The sequence below is a fragment of the Pongo pygmaeus genome, chromosome 11 (genome assembly GCF_028885625.2).
Source record: "Pongo pygmaeus isolate AG05252 chromosome 11, NHGRI_mPonPyg2-v2.0_pri, whole genome shotgun sequence".
In the NCBI taxonomy this organism is placed as follows: Eukaryota; Metazoa; Chordata; class Mammalia; order Primates; family Hominidae; genus Pongo; species Pongo pygmaeus.
In genome coordinates, this window is record NC_072384.2 from 51,987,159 (window position 1) to 52,004,303 (window position 17,145).

The window sequence follows — 17,145 nt, forward strand, 5'->3', positions numbered from 1 at the left end:
TCAGTAACAAAGTAAATAAATAATATCTAAAATTACTTTGATATACTGTTTTTAATTATTTTTATTGAGGGCCAATTTATATACAATAATGTTCACCAGTTGTGTTTTCCAAAGTGGCTAGACCATTTTGCATTCCTACCAGCAGTGTAATAGAGTCCCTGTTGCTCCAAATCCCATTAACCCTTGGTATTGTCAGTCTTTTAAAATTCTAGCCATTTTTATGGGCATATGGCAGTATCTCACTGTGGTTTTAATTTGCATTTCCCTAATGACTAATGATGTTGAGCATCTTTTTATGTGCCTGTTTGACATTTGTATATCTTTGTTGAAGGATCTGCTCTGTTTAAATCTTTTGCCTATTTTAATTTTTTTTCTTTTTCTTTTTCTTTTTTTTTTGAGATGGAGTCTCACTCTGTTGCCCAGGCTGGAGTGGAGTGGCATGATCTTGGCTCATTGCAACCTCCATTTCCTGGGTTCAAGCGATTCTCCTGCCTCAGTCTCCTGAGTAGCTGGGATTACAGGCATACACCATCATGCCCAGCTAATTTTTGTATTTTTAGTAGAGACAGGGTTTCACCATGTTGGCCAGGCTGGTCTCAAACTCCTGACCTCAAGTGATCCACCTGCCTTGGCCTCTCAAAGAGCTGGGATTACAGGTGTGAGCCACTGCGCCCGGCCTCTTTTGCCTATTTTTAAAAAGTGGGTTATTTGTCTTAGTGAGCTGCAGAAGTTTTAAACAATATTCTGGATACAAGTCTTTATCAAACAAATACTTTGCAAATATTTCATTAGTTTTTGTCTTACTTTTTAGTATTTATAATAATATCTTCTGAAGAACAAAAGTTTTTCTGATTAAATTGAATTTATTTTTTAAGTGGCTCTTGCATTTTGTTTCCTAAGAAATTTTTTGTCTACCTTCAGGTCACAGAGATTATCTCTTATGTTTTCTTCTGGAAATTTTACAGTTTTGGTTCTTATGTTTTAGTCTATAATCTATTTTGATATATGGGATGAGTTAAGGGTGGAGTTGTAGTTTTTCCTCATCTGTCTATCTATCATCTGTCTGTCCATCCATCCATTTATGCTTCTATATTTATCTAACTGTACCTCCAACTATTTCAGCACAATTTATTTAATAGACTGCTCTTTTTTCATGAACTACCTTGGTATCTTTGAAAACCAATTGGCCATATATGTGTGGGTCTATTTTTGTGTTCTCTATTCTGTTGTACTCATATGTATTTTTATCCTTATGCCAATATGTCTCTGGTTTGATTACTGTCTTGAAATCAGGTAGTGTCAATTCTCCAACTTTTTTTTTTGCTAAATTATTTTAGCTATTCTAGTTCCTTTGCATTTTAATATAAATTTTAGAATCAGCTTGTCAGTTTCTAAGAAAAAAACCTTCCAGGATTTTGGCAGAAGATGCACTGACTCTGTAGATCAATTTCGGTAGAATTGACATTTATACAATATTGACTCTTCTGATCTATGAACATGGTACTCTATTAATTTAGGTGTTTTTAATATCTTGCAGGAATTTTTTTTTGACATTTCTAGTAGTATACAGGTCTTACACATATTTTAAATTTATCTCTAAATGTCATGATTTTGGATGCTATTTTAAGGGATATATTTTAAAAATGTTTCCAATTTTTTGTGCCTAGAGGAATATTGTTTTTGAACAACCTCCCACCACTTCATTTATGCCTTTGTAGAGAGAGATGGTTTATGTTATATCATCGTACTTACCAAAACCCAGTTTTATAATTAAACACTATTTTATGGCTTCTGTAATAGAAACAACTGCCTTGGATAAAAGTTGAAGTTCAGTATTCTCAGCTTGGTTCTTATGTTTAAATCTGTGTCTAAATTAAATAAAAGCAAGTGGTAAGGGTAGGATGATTAAGAGCTGATGAATTTCTCTTATTTTCAGTTATTCTGTTCACAAGCATGCTTTCTTTGCATGTATCAGACCCTTCGCACCACTTATTGATTTTAGTGGAAAACAGCTTCTTTAGCTCCTCCCATGCTGCTTGCTTTAAAGTTTCACTGACAAAAAAACCGCCTCAGTGAATATTCCAGTTCAGTTTGATTCAGCTAGCACCTATTGAAGTTACGATAATTATACCCACAATTTGTACACTGTTTGAATTGAGGCCAATGGAGTTTCAGAGAAGCCAATTAATTTAACTGTAGTCAGAAAAGCAATTCTTAAAATCGGAGCTTGTAATTTAAAAAAAATCTTGAGTAATTGAAAAATGTTAGTGCTCTTGAATTGCCTAATGGTTTCTACAAGAACTCTTAAGGCTTATTTTGTCTTTTTTTTTTCCTGATCAGATGTTGAACTCTGTTCTCTCCCAACCCCTAATGTTTTATTTGTATGATACATGACCATCTCTGGGGACTCTGAAAGATCGTCTGTACTTTCTTTTTGTTTGAAAGGCATTCCTAAGTAAGAGAAGTAGGATTAAAGAAACCTACTCAATATTACATATTAGAAAATGAGTTATAGGATGTTTTGGTCAGGAAAGACTCATTGAACTAGAGTAAATTCTTGCTAGTCTAAATAAAAGAAAGCATTTGGAAAAGTCTCATCAGAGGTTATTTTCAGTCTGAGAGCTGTAATGGAACACTTGGAAAGTTGTCCTTTCCTCTTCAACTAGCAAAATGATTTCATATTCAGAGCTGAAGAATGTTTTGAGGCTCTCCAAGAAACTATGGCTGTGGAATGAATCTGTTGTGCTGATTTTTCACGTCTAGTCTAGTGCAGAAATGGCCAACTTTAAAAGTTGGGAACGGAGGAAAGAGGTACGCAGTATTAATCATGCACGTTTTCACTATTCAAGACTCCTTGTTGTCTGTCCTGTATTCCTAACTTATTATTTGACATCCTCTGTCGTTTGTTCTGACTTACCATGTAGATCCTTTGTGCAATTTTCATAAACTGGATTACTAGAACTCAGCTAAACCTCTTGAAGTTACTACCACATATCCCGCCTTTCTCTGCTTTTGTTCCCATGTTCTTCATCTGGAAAACTCCTCTGTCTCCTGCCTCTTATACCATCCCAGGATATCTGTGCACTGCCTGCCTTCCAAAATTCAATTCAAAAGCCACTTTCTCCAGGGAGGTTCCTTTGATCATCCCAGTTGGGAAGAGCCTCACCTTTCTTTGAACTTTGAGAGAATCACATATGGCTCTTCTCATATTCTACTTTGTATTACAACTATGTCTGTTGCATCTCAGAGATGAGATTTAATGCTTTGCAATTGAATTTATTTCTTTTTGTGCTTTTTACAGTATCTTCTGTAATGTGTTCTGGATAGGTGAAAGAGTAAAAAGCCTTTTTTAAAGTTTTCATGTTAGTGCCTGGAAACAGGGGATCCAAACATGTTAGTAAGATTTAAAATGTTCAGAGGCAGGGGCTTGTTTAGCAAGATGTTTTCATCCAATAATAACCACTGGGATCCTTCTAAATAGTAGCCCAGCTGGCACTAGCTTCCTCTGGTAGTCATTATACAAATTAGAATCTCATCTGAACTTGCCTTCTTGGCCATCTATTATAGTCAGTAGGCAGAGACTTAATACTTTTTCATTTTCTGTCAGTTGTCCTCTCCTATCTCACCATGCCCAACATGCTCATACGCATACTTTCTGTAGATGGGGACAGTCCGCCAGCTAATCTGAAATTTCAGAATTTTTATTTTGGGGGGAACAAGGAGCATGCATTCTTTTGGGGACTTTGGTTCTCTCAGTTCTTTGGGAATCTAGGTCTATTTTTGTAAATCATTTTTTATTTGTATAAATGGTTAGCCCTGGGAGGGCAAGGTGTTAGGGCTTACCTCAGGCCCTCCTGTTTAGGGATGCTGATTGATCTTGGCAACCCTCTCCCCTCCCCTAGTCCACCCTGCACCATGCAGGTGCACTGTTCTTGGCCTCTTCCATGTTGGATAAATCTTTTCTGTCCATATACAATATTGCAACATTTTATTTTCATCTTTTCTTCTCCCTGTTACTTGTGTCAGCATTATCTATTTTAGAGGGTAAAACCCTTGAGGATATGAATTATGTCTGTCAGCTTAACTCTGAAGAGTACTTAGTACTAAGCTAAATCTTACAAATTAGTACTTACTAATAGCAATAGTGCTAGTTGTAATACTGGCTCATTTAGAGACTGCAGTTTGCCTACTCAGCCTTTGGAAAGGATGCCCAACTACTTCCAGCTTCCAGGAAGAAAACATTCAAGTATAGTGACATTATGTGAACAAAAACAACGCCCTTTAAATTGTTACTATCTAAAATGAATTATTTTAGGATCAAGATAATAAAACATTAATACTCACGTAATGATGGTGACATCTAATTCATCCCTGAGGACGTTCAAGCAGTTTATGTAGCTCTGCTAATACACCACTGAAATAGAGCCAGTGACTGTGTGGCTATACCAAACAGGGAGAGAAACTCAACAGTGTGTGCCCTGAGAGCCATTCATTCCCTGAGATTTCTATTTTCAGATGTCATGTTATAATTTCTTTCCTTAAGCCTCAGAATATGAAGGTATAAGATAAACTGGAATGGAATTCTTGTTTGATTGTGTATCCAAATGTGATTTATGGAGTGGAAATGCTTATAACATGCTTGTTCTGAGTCTAGCTCACACCAAGTTAACCCCAATTAATTTCTCATGTAATTGGATAGAGAGGATGTAAAAGATCAGAAATGCTAAGCTGGATGAGTGGAATGTCCAATTTCAAACCTTTACACAGAAAGGCTTTCAATGACAAACTCTATTAGATTTAAGTGGAGAAAGAGGAGGACATGTAGGGAGAGGAGGAACCAAAGAAACAGTTCAGCTTATTAGAAAGAACTTAAGTCTGCCTGTCTGTGTCTAGTAGAAAAGGCCATGTCGTAGCATAGCCGATGAATTCTGTTTGCTGTGACTTACCTAATTAAATTACTACACCCCTGTCACAGTCTGTCACTTAGTTCTTTTCAGAATGGTCTAGTTTCCCAACTTGGGTTGCGGTAGACTTGGTCATTAAGTGGAGTCCAATAAGTGTTTTGTCTTTTCCTTGTCTGCAAGGCAGGTATGTGTATAGGCAGCCTAACCTTCCAGGCAACCAGTAGGGAAAGAGGAAGCTAACATAAGCCTTAGGGGATTGGGTTAATGAGGAAATATATGGTTATGAAAGGCATTAGATGGCTTTAGATCTACGAGAGACACAGCTGTGGCTCATCAGCAAATGTTCTTTGGCTCTGACATGAGCTTGACTAACTTATGTCTACTGAACCTGCTGGGGTACATCCTGTAGAGTGTGCTTATAGTCTCTTTGTGTACTTTTACATTTAAAACTTACCCTTAATTTATGAAAGAAGTGACTTGTATGTGATGTTTTTAAAAAGTTTAATTCTTTGGACATGATTGAAGATCAACTGTGTGCCAAGTATTCTTTTATATACTGGGACTCAATGAAGAATGGAACGTATTTCCACCCTTTAAAAAGTGTTTATACTATTAAATTCAAGATGAGCATGCTTATTATAGTGTAGTAAAACGAACAAACATCAGAAAAAGTCAGAAAACCTGTGTTTGAACAACAGAAACATTGGGAAAATACATCAACGACCTTACACACACACACACACACACACACACACACACAGAGTATATGATTTCAGGTAAGTCATTTAATCTTTAAGCCTCAGTTCCCTCATCTGCAAAATGGAGATAATATCTACTTGCCAGATATAGAAGCTTGAGTGAGCTAAGGGGTCTAAAGAATGTGATAAACTGTGAAGTGTCACTGAAAGATAAGTTAAAGATTGGAGAAACAAAAAGTACTGCCCCACATGAAAAGTTAATTGTATTTGAAATATCTCACTAAAAGATATTTGAAGAATCATCTACATGATGGATTGCATGTAGTTGCTAAAGGCAAGGAGTTACAAATTACGTTACTTCTAAATTAACCAGTTCAGAGAAGAGGAAGATGAGGATTAAAATTCATTATCTGGAATATTTTTTATATGAGGTTTTTTTCTTTTTTTTCTTTCTTTCTTTTTTTTTTTTTTTTTTCGAGATGGAGACTCTCTGTCGCCCAGACTGGAGTGCAGTGGCATGATCTCAGTTCACTGCAAGCTCCACCTCCTGGATTCAAGTGATTCTCCTGCCTCAGCCTCCCAAGTAGCTGGGATTACAGGCACGCGCCACCACGCCCGACTAATTTTTGTATTTTTAGTAGAGGTGGGGTTTCACCATGTTGGCCAGACTGGTCTCAATCTCCTGACCACAGGTGATCCGCGTGCCTCAGCCTCCCAAAGTGCGGGATTACAGGCGTGAGCCACTGCACCCGGCTGTATTTTTATGAGTTCTTAAATAAAACTCATAAAACTTTAGTGGGAACCACGAAAGAAGGAGAGAAGGAGAGGGAGAAGAGAAAAGAAAACTCGGCCTACATCCAAGGACCCAAATAAAACTGTTATGGAGGAAGAATACAAAGCCCCAATTGTTTTTGTAAAACTTGGGGTTGCCTGTCTAATATCTAAAGGAACCACTGTTTGAGTTATAAATTCAGCACCTGATTCGCCAAACCTTTTCTCTCTGTTTCAGTGTGGTCAATTTGAACAACAGAAACATTGGGAAACTACATAAGAAAATTTCAGCACCTTGCCAAACACATTTATTTTGAAGGACTTCAGATGGATTATAGGCATCCTATTTATTTGAATTAATATATTTTCCCCTCTAAATATTAGAATTTTAGATATTGTATTAAAAGTCGAAACTGCTTTGGTTGGCAGTCTTCCATTACCCACACTTTTAAAACTGCTTCATATCCCATGTTATTTTCAGGCCCTTGTTGCCTGCTTGGTCGACATCAATGATATAAGCACCTTTATTAAGTTACCAACTTCAGTTGCACTGTGTAGAAATGTTATTCTTAGGAACAAAAATATTCTTTAGTCATGATGAGCTATCAACATGAGTTGAAAAGGCACCTCCAAAGTCTTGGTGATCTTGCTCCTTTTGATACTTATCACCCCTCCATTGAGATTCCCAGCTTTTCTGTTCACTTTGATCCTCTTGCAAAAAGCACTCAAAATTGGCAGCTTCCATGACTCCATCTTCTAGAGGGTGGGTAGAATCAAGAGTGAACTTCAGAATCTTCTTTTTCTGTCTTCTTTCTCCCCATTTGCCACAAACTTTTTCACGGGTTCCATGAGTTTTCTTAGAAGTGGATGCAATGTGGACCAACTGTGTTTTAAAGCATGAGGCTTCCTTATTTTCTCTTTCTTGGAAGTACATCAGTAAGCTGCTCAAACAAATGAAAAATATGTGGAATACAACAACAAATGCTAAATAAGCATATTTGAAAAAGTGTGAGTTTATTACATGTAGACCTTGTTCATAATTTCAAGTCCTAAGGAAATATAGTCCAGTCAACAGGACCAGCAAATGTGTGTATTTGAGTAAGCCTTCTGAGTCGCCACAGTCCCAAATAGGAAATGAAAAAAAGCTGCCTTTACTGACTGTCAAAGATAGGGCTCACTAAATGAGTGAATGCTAATGTGTTATATGTGCTACTCCACCAAATTTTATTATTGTAAAAATAAAATTGAGCCTAGGAGTTCGATACCAGCCTGGGCAACATGGTGAGACCTTGTCTTTAGAAAATTAGCCGGGCATGGTGGCCTGCACCTATAGATCCAACTTCTTAGGAGGCGGAAGTAGGAGGATCGCTTGAACCTGGGAAGTTGAGGCTACAGTGAGCTGTGATTGTGCCACTGCATTCCAGCCTGGGTGACAGAGTGAGACTCTGTCTCAAAAAATTTTTTTTTGAATAATTGGAATTATATTATTTAAAAGGATAATATTTATTTATATTCTGATATGTGTTTGGCATCAGCTGTTGTCATACATGAGGTTGGAAATAATGACTGGCTTCTAGATAGCTCATCAGTTCATTTTTCTGAGCTTCTTGTGATTATTTTAGCCCTCAGCTGGACTACTGCTAAATCCCCATGGCAATAGGATCCCCTCTGATTCCTTGGTGAAGTGATGGTGATTTAAAAAAAGTAGTTTATACATAGACACAGTGATGGCACTAGAGATATTGAATAGTTGTGATTACTTAGAAATTGCTCTCGAGATAGAACATTTGAAGGAATAATTAGAAAAAGTATGCTGCTCTTTTTTTAAAAGCAGCTTGATTGAGATAGAGTTCATATACTACAAAATTTACCTTGATTATTTTTAAATAAAGGGAAAATATTAATAGGTGTCCTACTACAAACCATTCCCCCTATTTTCAAGGATAAACAATAACAAATATAGATTTTAAATAATAAGATTATCTTTTCAGTATTATTACAGTAGCCTTTAGCATTTTAAAATCTACAAGCAAGCAAGGCTTCAGTGGACCATGCAGAATGTTGTGGTTCCCTGTGTTGGAGAAATACGAGTTTCTATGGGATGAACAAATACATGCACATGCTGGCCAATTGTCAGAGTGAAATACCAAAAAATTCCGTTGTGGAGTAAGTGATAATCAGATTATAAAGAATTAAAGTAAGAAAATACCTTTTGGGTTGTAGGTAGAAAAGAACATGATAAAGATTATCCTCATTTCTTTTTTTCTTTTCTTTTCTTTTTTTGTTTTAGACAGGGTCTCGCTCTGTTACCCAGGCTGGAGTGCAGTGGCACGATCAGGGCTCACTGCAGCCTTAACCTCCCAGGCTCAGGTGATTCTTCCACGTCAGCCTCCTGGATAGCTGGGACTACAGGCATGCACCACCACATTCAGCTAATTTTTTGTATTTTTTGTAGAGAGGGGGTTTCACCATGTTACCCAGGCTTGTCCTCATTTCTTGATGAATCTTTTTTTTTTCCTTTAGAGCTGATTTAAACTTTTTTGTGTGTGAGAAATATAGCATCTATATAGAAAAGGTAGTTAAGCCCGAGAACCAGCATAGTAAGTAGTATAAAGCCAGCACCTTTGTAACTGCTACTCGGATCGAGAAATAGAACTGCTGGCCTCTTAGGAATGTGCCATATTTCCCCCTTTGATTATGACTTTCCTCACCTCAGTCCTCCAACCATGACTTTCAGGCTGATCATCTCCAAGTACACATATATACACACAATATAAAACCATGTATCTGTATGTATAGTGTTACCACTTGAGTGTGTATCTGTAACCATTAAAGTTTAATGTCACCTATTTTATAAATGAGAAGAAATCAGGTGTTCTTCTTGGCTCAGCATCAGGTTTGTGAGATCCATTCATAGGAGCATGCAGTACATGGCTTCTTTTCATTGTAATCTAGCATACCATTGTATGAATGTAAATATAAGTACTGGTTCATTTTATGGTTTGTGGACATGTGGCTTCTACCCAGGTTTTTACTGTTGCCTGTTCTGCTTTGGACATTAGGGTCTATAAAACCTGATACACATGGCTTGAATTTTTCAAAGTATGGTTCCTCTTTTGGCAGCATTAGCATAAAACGTGTTAGAAATGTTGATTCTTGGGCCCCACCCCTGACCTGCATTCAGATATCACCTTGGACTGTATATTATGTATGTTTATGCTTATTCCAGTGACTGCCTTTGCTCAGGATACTTTTGGATCTTCCAGGTTGGAATCCATTGATGTCGGCGCACACATGTGTACCCATGCAAACATACACTCCCACATTCCAGTTATTTAGCAATTGACGCATTGCTCATATTTGAAAAAAAATTAGCTCTATCAGTTTGAGTCAAATCTTTTGTTATTTTCAAAGATAAAATAAATATCCAAAAGAGAAAGATTTGCCAACACTGAAGATATTTAAAAGAATATACAAAAGATTGAAGACCTGCTGAAGGAGGACCTGAAACAGGGTGGGCAAAACACCATTCCTAGAATGGAAGCTGCAGGGCCCTACGGAGAAAGCAGTACTGACTCTGGAGTTGAGCAGATGTGGGTTCAAACCCACATGTACATGTGACCAGCAGTGTCATCAAAGAGAGTTCTGCATTTCTCTGAGCTTCAGTTTTCCTCCTCTGCAAAGAGGGGATCACATCTACTACCAAGATGCAAAACAGTACAAAATGACCACTCGCAGGGCCACATTTATACTGTGGATGCATTTTGGTCATATTTTGGTAACATAATCTGATGTGGCTGACTGTGTCATGGCTTCATACCTTTCATGCTTTGGACTTTTGTGCTTTCTGCAGGAACGATTCCAGGTGAAGAATCCTCCCCATACATACATTCAAAAGCTCAAAGGCTATCTGGATCCAGCTGTAACCAGGAAGGTAAGATGGATTTGTTTCCACTCTTTGTTGTTGCTTCCTTATTAGTGAGCAGAATCCTCCTGCATTGGACGAGACCTTCCTTCCTCTGCATTAGAGCCTCTGCCAGAGGCTCCACAAAAAACAACCTTGGGAGACCAACAACGTAAGAAGACAAAGGAAAAAAAACAACCTTCACACTTGAAGATGTGTATAAAAGTTCTTTCCTGACGTGAGAGTTACGTACCTCTGATGGTTGTTGAGTCACTGCTATTTCCAATTACACAGGGCAGTGAGTGCAGTCCAGAGGTGTTCAGGCCCCTAGAAGAGCAGGCTTTGCAAAGGGAATACTTGCCTTTCAGTTTTTTATACCTGGGTGCATTTCCAGAGACCTTGAAAAATCAATGGGCCTTTGTCATCCCAGCTGTGCACTCACATCCTGTGTTGATGCTTTTAGTAGCTCCCTCCCCGGCCCCTCCAACCCCTGCCCCTGGTCTGAGAAGGTAAGGAGAGAATAGCTGATTCCATTCTCAACAGACTCTCTGCTTTTACAAACAAGCCCTGCTTTGTGCAGCCACACAATTGGTTTAAACTGATGCCTCATGGTATGAGTAGCCTGGTAAAGCATGTAGCCTGGCATGGCCCTGTGGGCCTGAATCAGTCCTGGGATGTCTCAGGGCAGAGCTGTCCTTGCTTAAGATGGGTGAATGGGTGCTTTACCAGATAGCATTTGTTTTTCCATTGACCTTCTACAACTCCTGCTTTTAAGGCTCCAACGAAAATTCTCAGGCTGATTCTCTCTGTTGTTTCAGTGTGTGATTCTTGAGAAAAGAACGGTATACTTTACCTAGTTAACCGCTGTTTCCAGGGTTCTTGATGCTTGCATTAAAAAAAATTGTTTTTTCTTTATCTTCTACTCTAACTCTTCCTCCCCTCACCGCCCACCCCCCCCCCCCCCAAAAAAAAAAGGTCCAGCAAAGGAGAACTGTTGTTATTTCCTTTTGGAAGTTTCCTAGGCCTTTCTCTTATGGTTAATACGTAGACAAGGGGAAATAAAATCTAGTAGTGATGATGACGGTATAGTGCAGAACTTCATCACTGGCTGTATGTCATATGTGACTTGAATGTGACACAACCTTCAATCCAGGAATGTACCTGTCAAAGTATCATGATACTTCTCCCTTCGTAAATGTGGCACACACATTTCTTTCTAAAAGACCTGTTGTCAGGTCCTACAAATGAGACTGTTGTTCAGTTCTTGTTAATTTCTCTCATTTCTCCCTTTCCCTAACAATGTGGCAGTCTTATTTTCATCAGTTTAAAGAGGTCTGTAAAGGAAGATACACTCAGGCTGGGCACAGTGACTCACGCCTATAATCCCAGCACTTTGGGAAGCTGAGGTGGGTGGATCACCTGAGGTCAGGAGTTCAAGACCAGCCTGACCAACATGGTGAAACCCCATCTCTACTAAAAGTACAAAAATGAGCCAGGCATGGTGGCAGGCACCTGTAATCCCAGCTACTCGGGAGGCTGAGGTAGGAGAATCACTTGAACCTGGGAGGCAGAGGTTGCAGTGAGCTGAGATTGTGCCATTGCACTGCAGCCTGGGCAAAAAGAGCAAAGAACTGCATCTCAAAAAGAAAAATAAATAAACAAACACAGACACACCCATATACACAAAATACATCCCCAGACAGGTGTTTTTCTGCACTATTTCTTTGCAAAGGGACAGCAAGATTCTATTTTAGAATCGATTTCTAAAGGTTTTCTGAAATTCCCAAACTTGTAACCTTCAGGCTAGATGGCTCAAACCTCAGCATTGAGCCCTAATGCTCACCCTGAGCTGAGTGTGGTGGAGATGCTGATGTTTATACAGAAGACTGAGACCTTTCCTCATGCAGGATTCATCCTACCTCCAAAAAATTCCTTCCACATTTTTCCAGTTCTGAATAGAAAGGAAAAAATATGCACACTCCTAGAGAGTGCTTCTTAGACCCCCACTTCCATACCCCACATGGAGGAAGATGCTTAGAAGGAAGAGGTGGACTTCCTCCTGGCACAGTCCCAGTTTTCCTTTAGATCAGCTGTTTCTGGGTTTAGGCAAAGAGAACAAAGTGAAACAAAACAACAGATAAGCTTCCCAGAAAATGTTTTGCTTCCTCACAAATAATAAACTGGAGCAGGACAAAAGATGTCTGTTTGGGCCTTCATTCCTGACATTTCTGCCCTGGCCCATGTGCGTTCACCTGAATGGCTGTGTTTGGTCTGTGCCTCATCTTTCAAGATCAGTCATTCAGCTCAGAAAAAATAAAATGGATGGTGGATTAACCACCCCTGCTTTTAGTAAGATTCTGTCAGGAACTGGCAGGAGGAAATGATCTGTTCCACACAACATAATTGTAATGCTTAAAGCCTGGAAAAAAAGGAGATTTGTTGAAATAAGACATGGCTTGCAGTTAAAATGAGCTTAAAATTCTCAGCTGTATTATGGTGGGGGAGAAAAAGATTTCAAATCGGGGCTTAAAATTTCAGCCAGACAGTCTAGGTTGGGCAGTTTTCCTTTAACTGTGTCTGGAGTCCTCGAATACTTGATTCGTTAATCTTTTGTGCAAATTGAATAGAAGATACTTAATTTGCTTTTTTTAAAAAAATTTTTAAGCATTTTCTATTTAGATTTTCTTCTAAATAGTTTTAAATGAAACCTCTAGGGCAGGAAAGGAAGAGCCTAAATTAGATATCTCTATGAACAGAACTCTCCAAACCAGCCTCCTTATTTAATACCAGGAAGTGATTAGTCTGTGTTTAAAGGAGTCTGGTCCTTTGCTGGCGCTGCAGTTGTGAGATGAAACCTATTGTAGGGCTCATCCTGGGCTCAGCTGCCTCTGTGGGCTCATCCCAGGCCTCCCTTGATGGGGAGGGAAGGGAGAATAGTACAGACTGCTCATGGATCCTCTCTGGCTCCCCACGGGCACATAATTTCTCTTCATAGTGTTTTAAAGCATTCTGGATACATTTTAGAAGTGCAAAGTGTTAGCACTCATTGTGTATATATTAGAGAAGTGGACTCCAAGACTTCCCAGCGTAGCACTGGGTGCCCTTGTGCCTGATGGCATATGTAAGGGATGACCTTGCCCTGAGGAAGCAGAAGGCAGCATTAGGAGCTGGGTGTTAGTTCCTTTGTGTTGCTATAAAGAAATACTTAAGGCTGGGTAATTTATGAGGAAAACAGGTTTATTTTGGCCTACGGTTCTTTAGGCTGTACAGGAAGTGTGGTGCTGACATTTGCTTCTAGTGAGGGCCTTGGGGTTTACAATCATGGCGGAAGGCTAAGGGGGAGCAGGCGTGTCACATGGTGAGCAAGAGGGAGGAGGTAACAGCCTCTCTTAAACAGCCAGATCTCACAGGAACTCTTAGGAGTAAGAAGCCACTTATTATCGCGAGGACAGCACCAAGTAGTTCAGGCGCTATCTGCCCCCATGACCCAAATACCTCCCACTAGGCCCACCTCCAACATTGGAGGTCCTGTTTCAACGTGGGATTTGGAAGGGACAAATATCCAAAGTATATCAGGGGCCCAGCAGAAGCAAAGGCTGCAGGGAATGAGTCAGAAGTGCATACAACACAGAGCTTGGAAGGCTGAGTTATTTTCTGACAACCACCTGTGCAGGCAGCCGGAGACTTAGGACTCTGACATGGCAGTGGCCACATTGAGCAGCCAGCACATCTGGAAATGGTTGCCTTAGCTGTGTGACCAGAGACCCTAGAATTTTTTGTCTCCTTTCTCTTCCCTTCTCTTCCCTTCTCAATATACACAGCAGACTGCCTGCTCCATCCTACTGACTCTCCTCTACTCTATTCCTAATTTTTAGCTCCAAGGAAGAGTTTAAGGAGAGAGAATACCTTTAGCTGCCCATCCTGCACTACTTGCCCCCATTCTTTTTTTTTTTTTTTTTTTTTGAGATGGAGTCTCGCTCTGTTACCCAGGCTGGAGTGCAGTGGCACGATTTCGGCTCACTGCAACCTCTGCCTCCCAGGTGCAAGCAATTCTCGTGCCTCAGCTTCCCGAGTAGCTGGGATTACAGGCTTATGCTACCATGCCTGGCTAATTTTTGTACTTTTTAGTAGTGACGGGGTTTCTCCATGTTGGCCAAGCTGGTCTCGAACTCCTGACGTCAGGTGATCCACCCACCTTGGCCTCCCAAAGTGCTGGGATTACAGGCGTGAGCCACTGAGCTTGGCCATTACTCCATTTTCAAGCTAAGTACTGTGCTGAGCCTCCTCATTGCTGGAAAGTGGTCTAGGAAGCTCTGGGGTTGGGTGTCCTCCAAACTCTCAAGTATGCCACCATTTGTTAGGCCTATTTCGACAGAAGAGGGGAGTGCCTCTCTTTTCCATCACATTGGGGATATTTTTATTTCCTATTTCTTACTATACCTGGATTCTGGAAACCTGACATGGTCTTTTTAGATTGTCTTGGGAATGGCATTTATGGAGGAATTGTGAGACTATCTGCTTCCTTGGGGGCTCTGCCTAGAAGCAGCTGGTGGGGAAGCCAGGGGCTTTCAGAAGAAGATGACAGGGTAACAGGAGCCTGCTGTGCTGAGCCGTGCTTCAGGCCTTCATGGGCTACCAAGTCCCGGGTGTGGGTGTAGCTCTTGCCACCCCACATTCTGGAATCCTTACTTCCATCCTCCTTCCTTTTCTTCTTGTCCTTGGAGCTGAAGGACTCTGTCCACTGCAATTGTGGCAGCAGAGGAGAGAGGTCCTTTATATCCTGAGCCAGAATTCTCAAAGCTCTTTCCTGTAAACAGTGTGACATAAAGGTGGTTCAGGTTTGTAGCACAGATAGCCTGGAACTCCTCTTAGGAGGCACTGACATCAAGTTTTCTTCCTTCAAAGTGGCCTGAGACTGTCACTTTAAATAAATATTTCTGTAGGAAAATGTGTCCCAAAGGACTGATGTGCAATGTAGCCCATTGATATCTTGGAAATGATTTAGGGTCAAGAGGCTAGAGAGGTGTATATTAACACATTTACTATCAGAGGTGGATTCAGTGAAGAAAGAAGCCCCGAGGGAGTCCTGGAAGGTTAGGTGGGATTTTAACAGGCAAGGGAATGAGGAAGGGCAGTTCACGTCAGGATGGCGGTGTGCTCTGGAGGAAGGACCCTCTAAGTGAGGAATAAGGGGCAGAGGTAGCGCTGCATGTTTATTTTTGCAACGTGTTAGGTCGCGCAGAAAAAAAATTAACATAGCAGACCTGAGACTGCTATGCTTAGCAAAGGGCCTGCTTGCAAGGTTGGCCCTTGGCTGGCATCTGGGAACTTGTGTTTGACGGGGGAAAGTTCCTACCATTTCCTGATAAGAATGTTTCCCTGTGCCTAAACTGTTTATGAAAACAACACGGCTTATGCCGAATGCCTCTTTTCCTTCTGGGAGTCTGAATTTGTGTTATGTACTAGGCAGAGAGTTGCCTATTAAACCAGCTCCCAATAAGAACCTGGCCACTGAGTCTCTAATGAGCTTTATGCATGTTGTCATTTGTGTCTCCTCGGGGAGAGGACTCCTGGAAGATTGCACCTGGTTTCCTGCACGTTTTATCCTATGCGCCTTTTCTCTTTGCTGATCTTGCTTTGTATTCTTTTACTGTAATATATCATAGCCACGGGTATGACTGTATGCTGAGTCCTTTGAGTGCTCCTAATGAATCATTGAAACTGGAGGTAGTACTGGGGTCCCTGACCCATAGGAATATTGGTGAATATTGTTGTGTGTGTGGGGTAGGGAAATAAAATCTACTTACTGAAAGGCACATTACATAAAACAAGGACTTTTTGTAGTCCTTTCTCAGTAGCTAATTTTCATGGTGAGGAAAATTTGTGTGCTCTGCAACAAAAAAAGTGAGGGAAGCCCATTTTAGAAGTGAAGATATTTTTCATATTGTGTTAAATTTATTATAACTAAGCTTCAGTTATAGCAGTTGCTAAAATATTTTGTGAGAATATGTGTTCTTGAATTATAGAAATTCAGACGGCGTGTTCAAGAATCTACACAAGTGCTACGAGAACTGGAAATTTCTTTAAGAACCAACCACATTGGGTAAGTATACCCCTTTAACATCTTAGCTCTAAAGCTTTTGGACACTTTACAAAGTAACCGAATCATATCCAAAGAATTGAGCTTCCTTATGGGTCATTATAAATTAAAAGACTGAGGTTTTAGTAGATGAAACCTTTGTTAGTACTCAAATTACTTACTGCCCAAGAATCAGCAGAAGCAAGACAGATAGTCCTTGATTTGGAATTCATAACAATTCTCTATTTCTTTGAGTGGGTGCAGTAAATATGGACACTTGGTTTCATGTGTGCATAACAATTCTCTGGCATATCAGAAACCCTCAATAGTACGTGTAGACTGAGATCTTGGAAAATCTCTAAGCTTTTACTGTAGTTCTCCAAGTTGGTTGGTTGAAGCTGCTTTATTTCTCTTTCATTAATTCTCTAGAGTTTCTGGCCAGAAGGGGACGGAAGCTGGAATAATGTCACTTGACTCACCTCACTGCACTCAGACACATTCTCAGTCTCTTTTTCATACATCTCAAAACCTCAGGACCATGAAGTGTAAATCCACTCCGGGAAAATAAAGTTCAGGGAATCTGTGCACTAAGCATTCTGAGTTTCTTTCAGGCAACGACATGGTGCTTTGCCTCAGGCAAGAACAGCAATATTATATTCTCCCTTACCCCTGGGTGGCCTAATTGTACCATGTCTTAAAACAAGATGGCTTCCCTCTGAGGCAGAATGATATCAGGTATCCAATTTTGTAGCCCTCCTTCTGCCCAAAGCACCTGCGTAACATTGGGCA

The 17,145-nt window shown here is 40.1% G+C and overlaps 1 protein-coding gene across 8 annotated transcripts in view; it reads left to right on the forward strand.

Moving 5' to 3' along the window:
• The window catches only part of FMNL2 (formin like 2), a 314,076-nt gene that overhangs the window by 195,972 nt on the left and 100,959 nt on the right, over nucleotides 1–17,145 (forward strand). For all 8 annotated transcript variants that reach the window (XM_054479312.2, XM_054479310.2, XM_054479309.2 and 5 more), the window contains exons 3-4: nucleotides 10,227–10,307; nucleotides 16,304–16,380. In XM_054479312.2, the coding sequence (XP_054335287.1) occupies nucleotides 10,227–10,307; nucleotides 16,304–16,380 (158 nt within the window). The remainder of the gene's footprint in view (nucleotides 1–10,226; nucleotides 10,308–16,303; nucleotides 16,381–17,145) is intronic.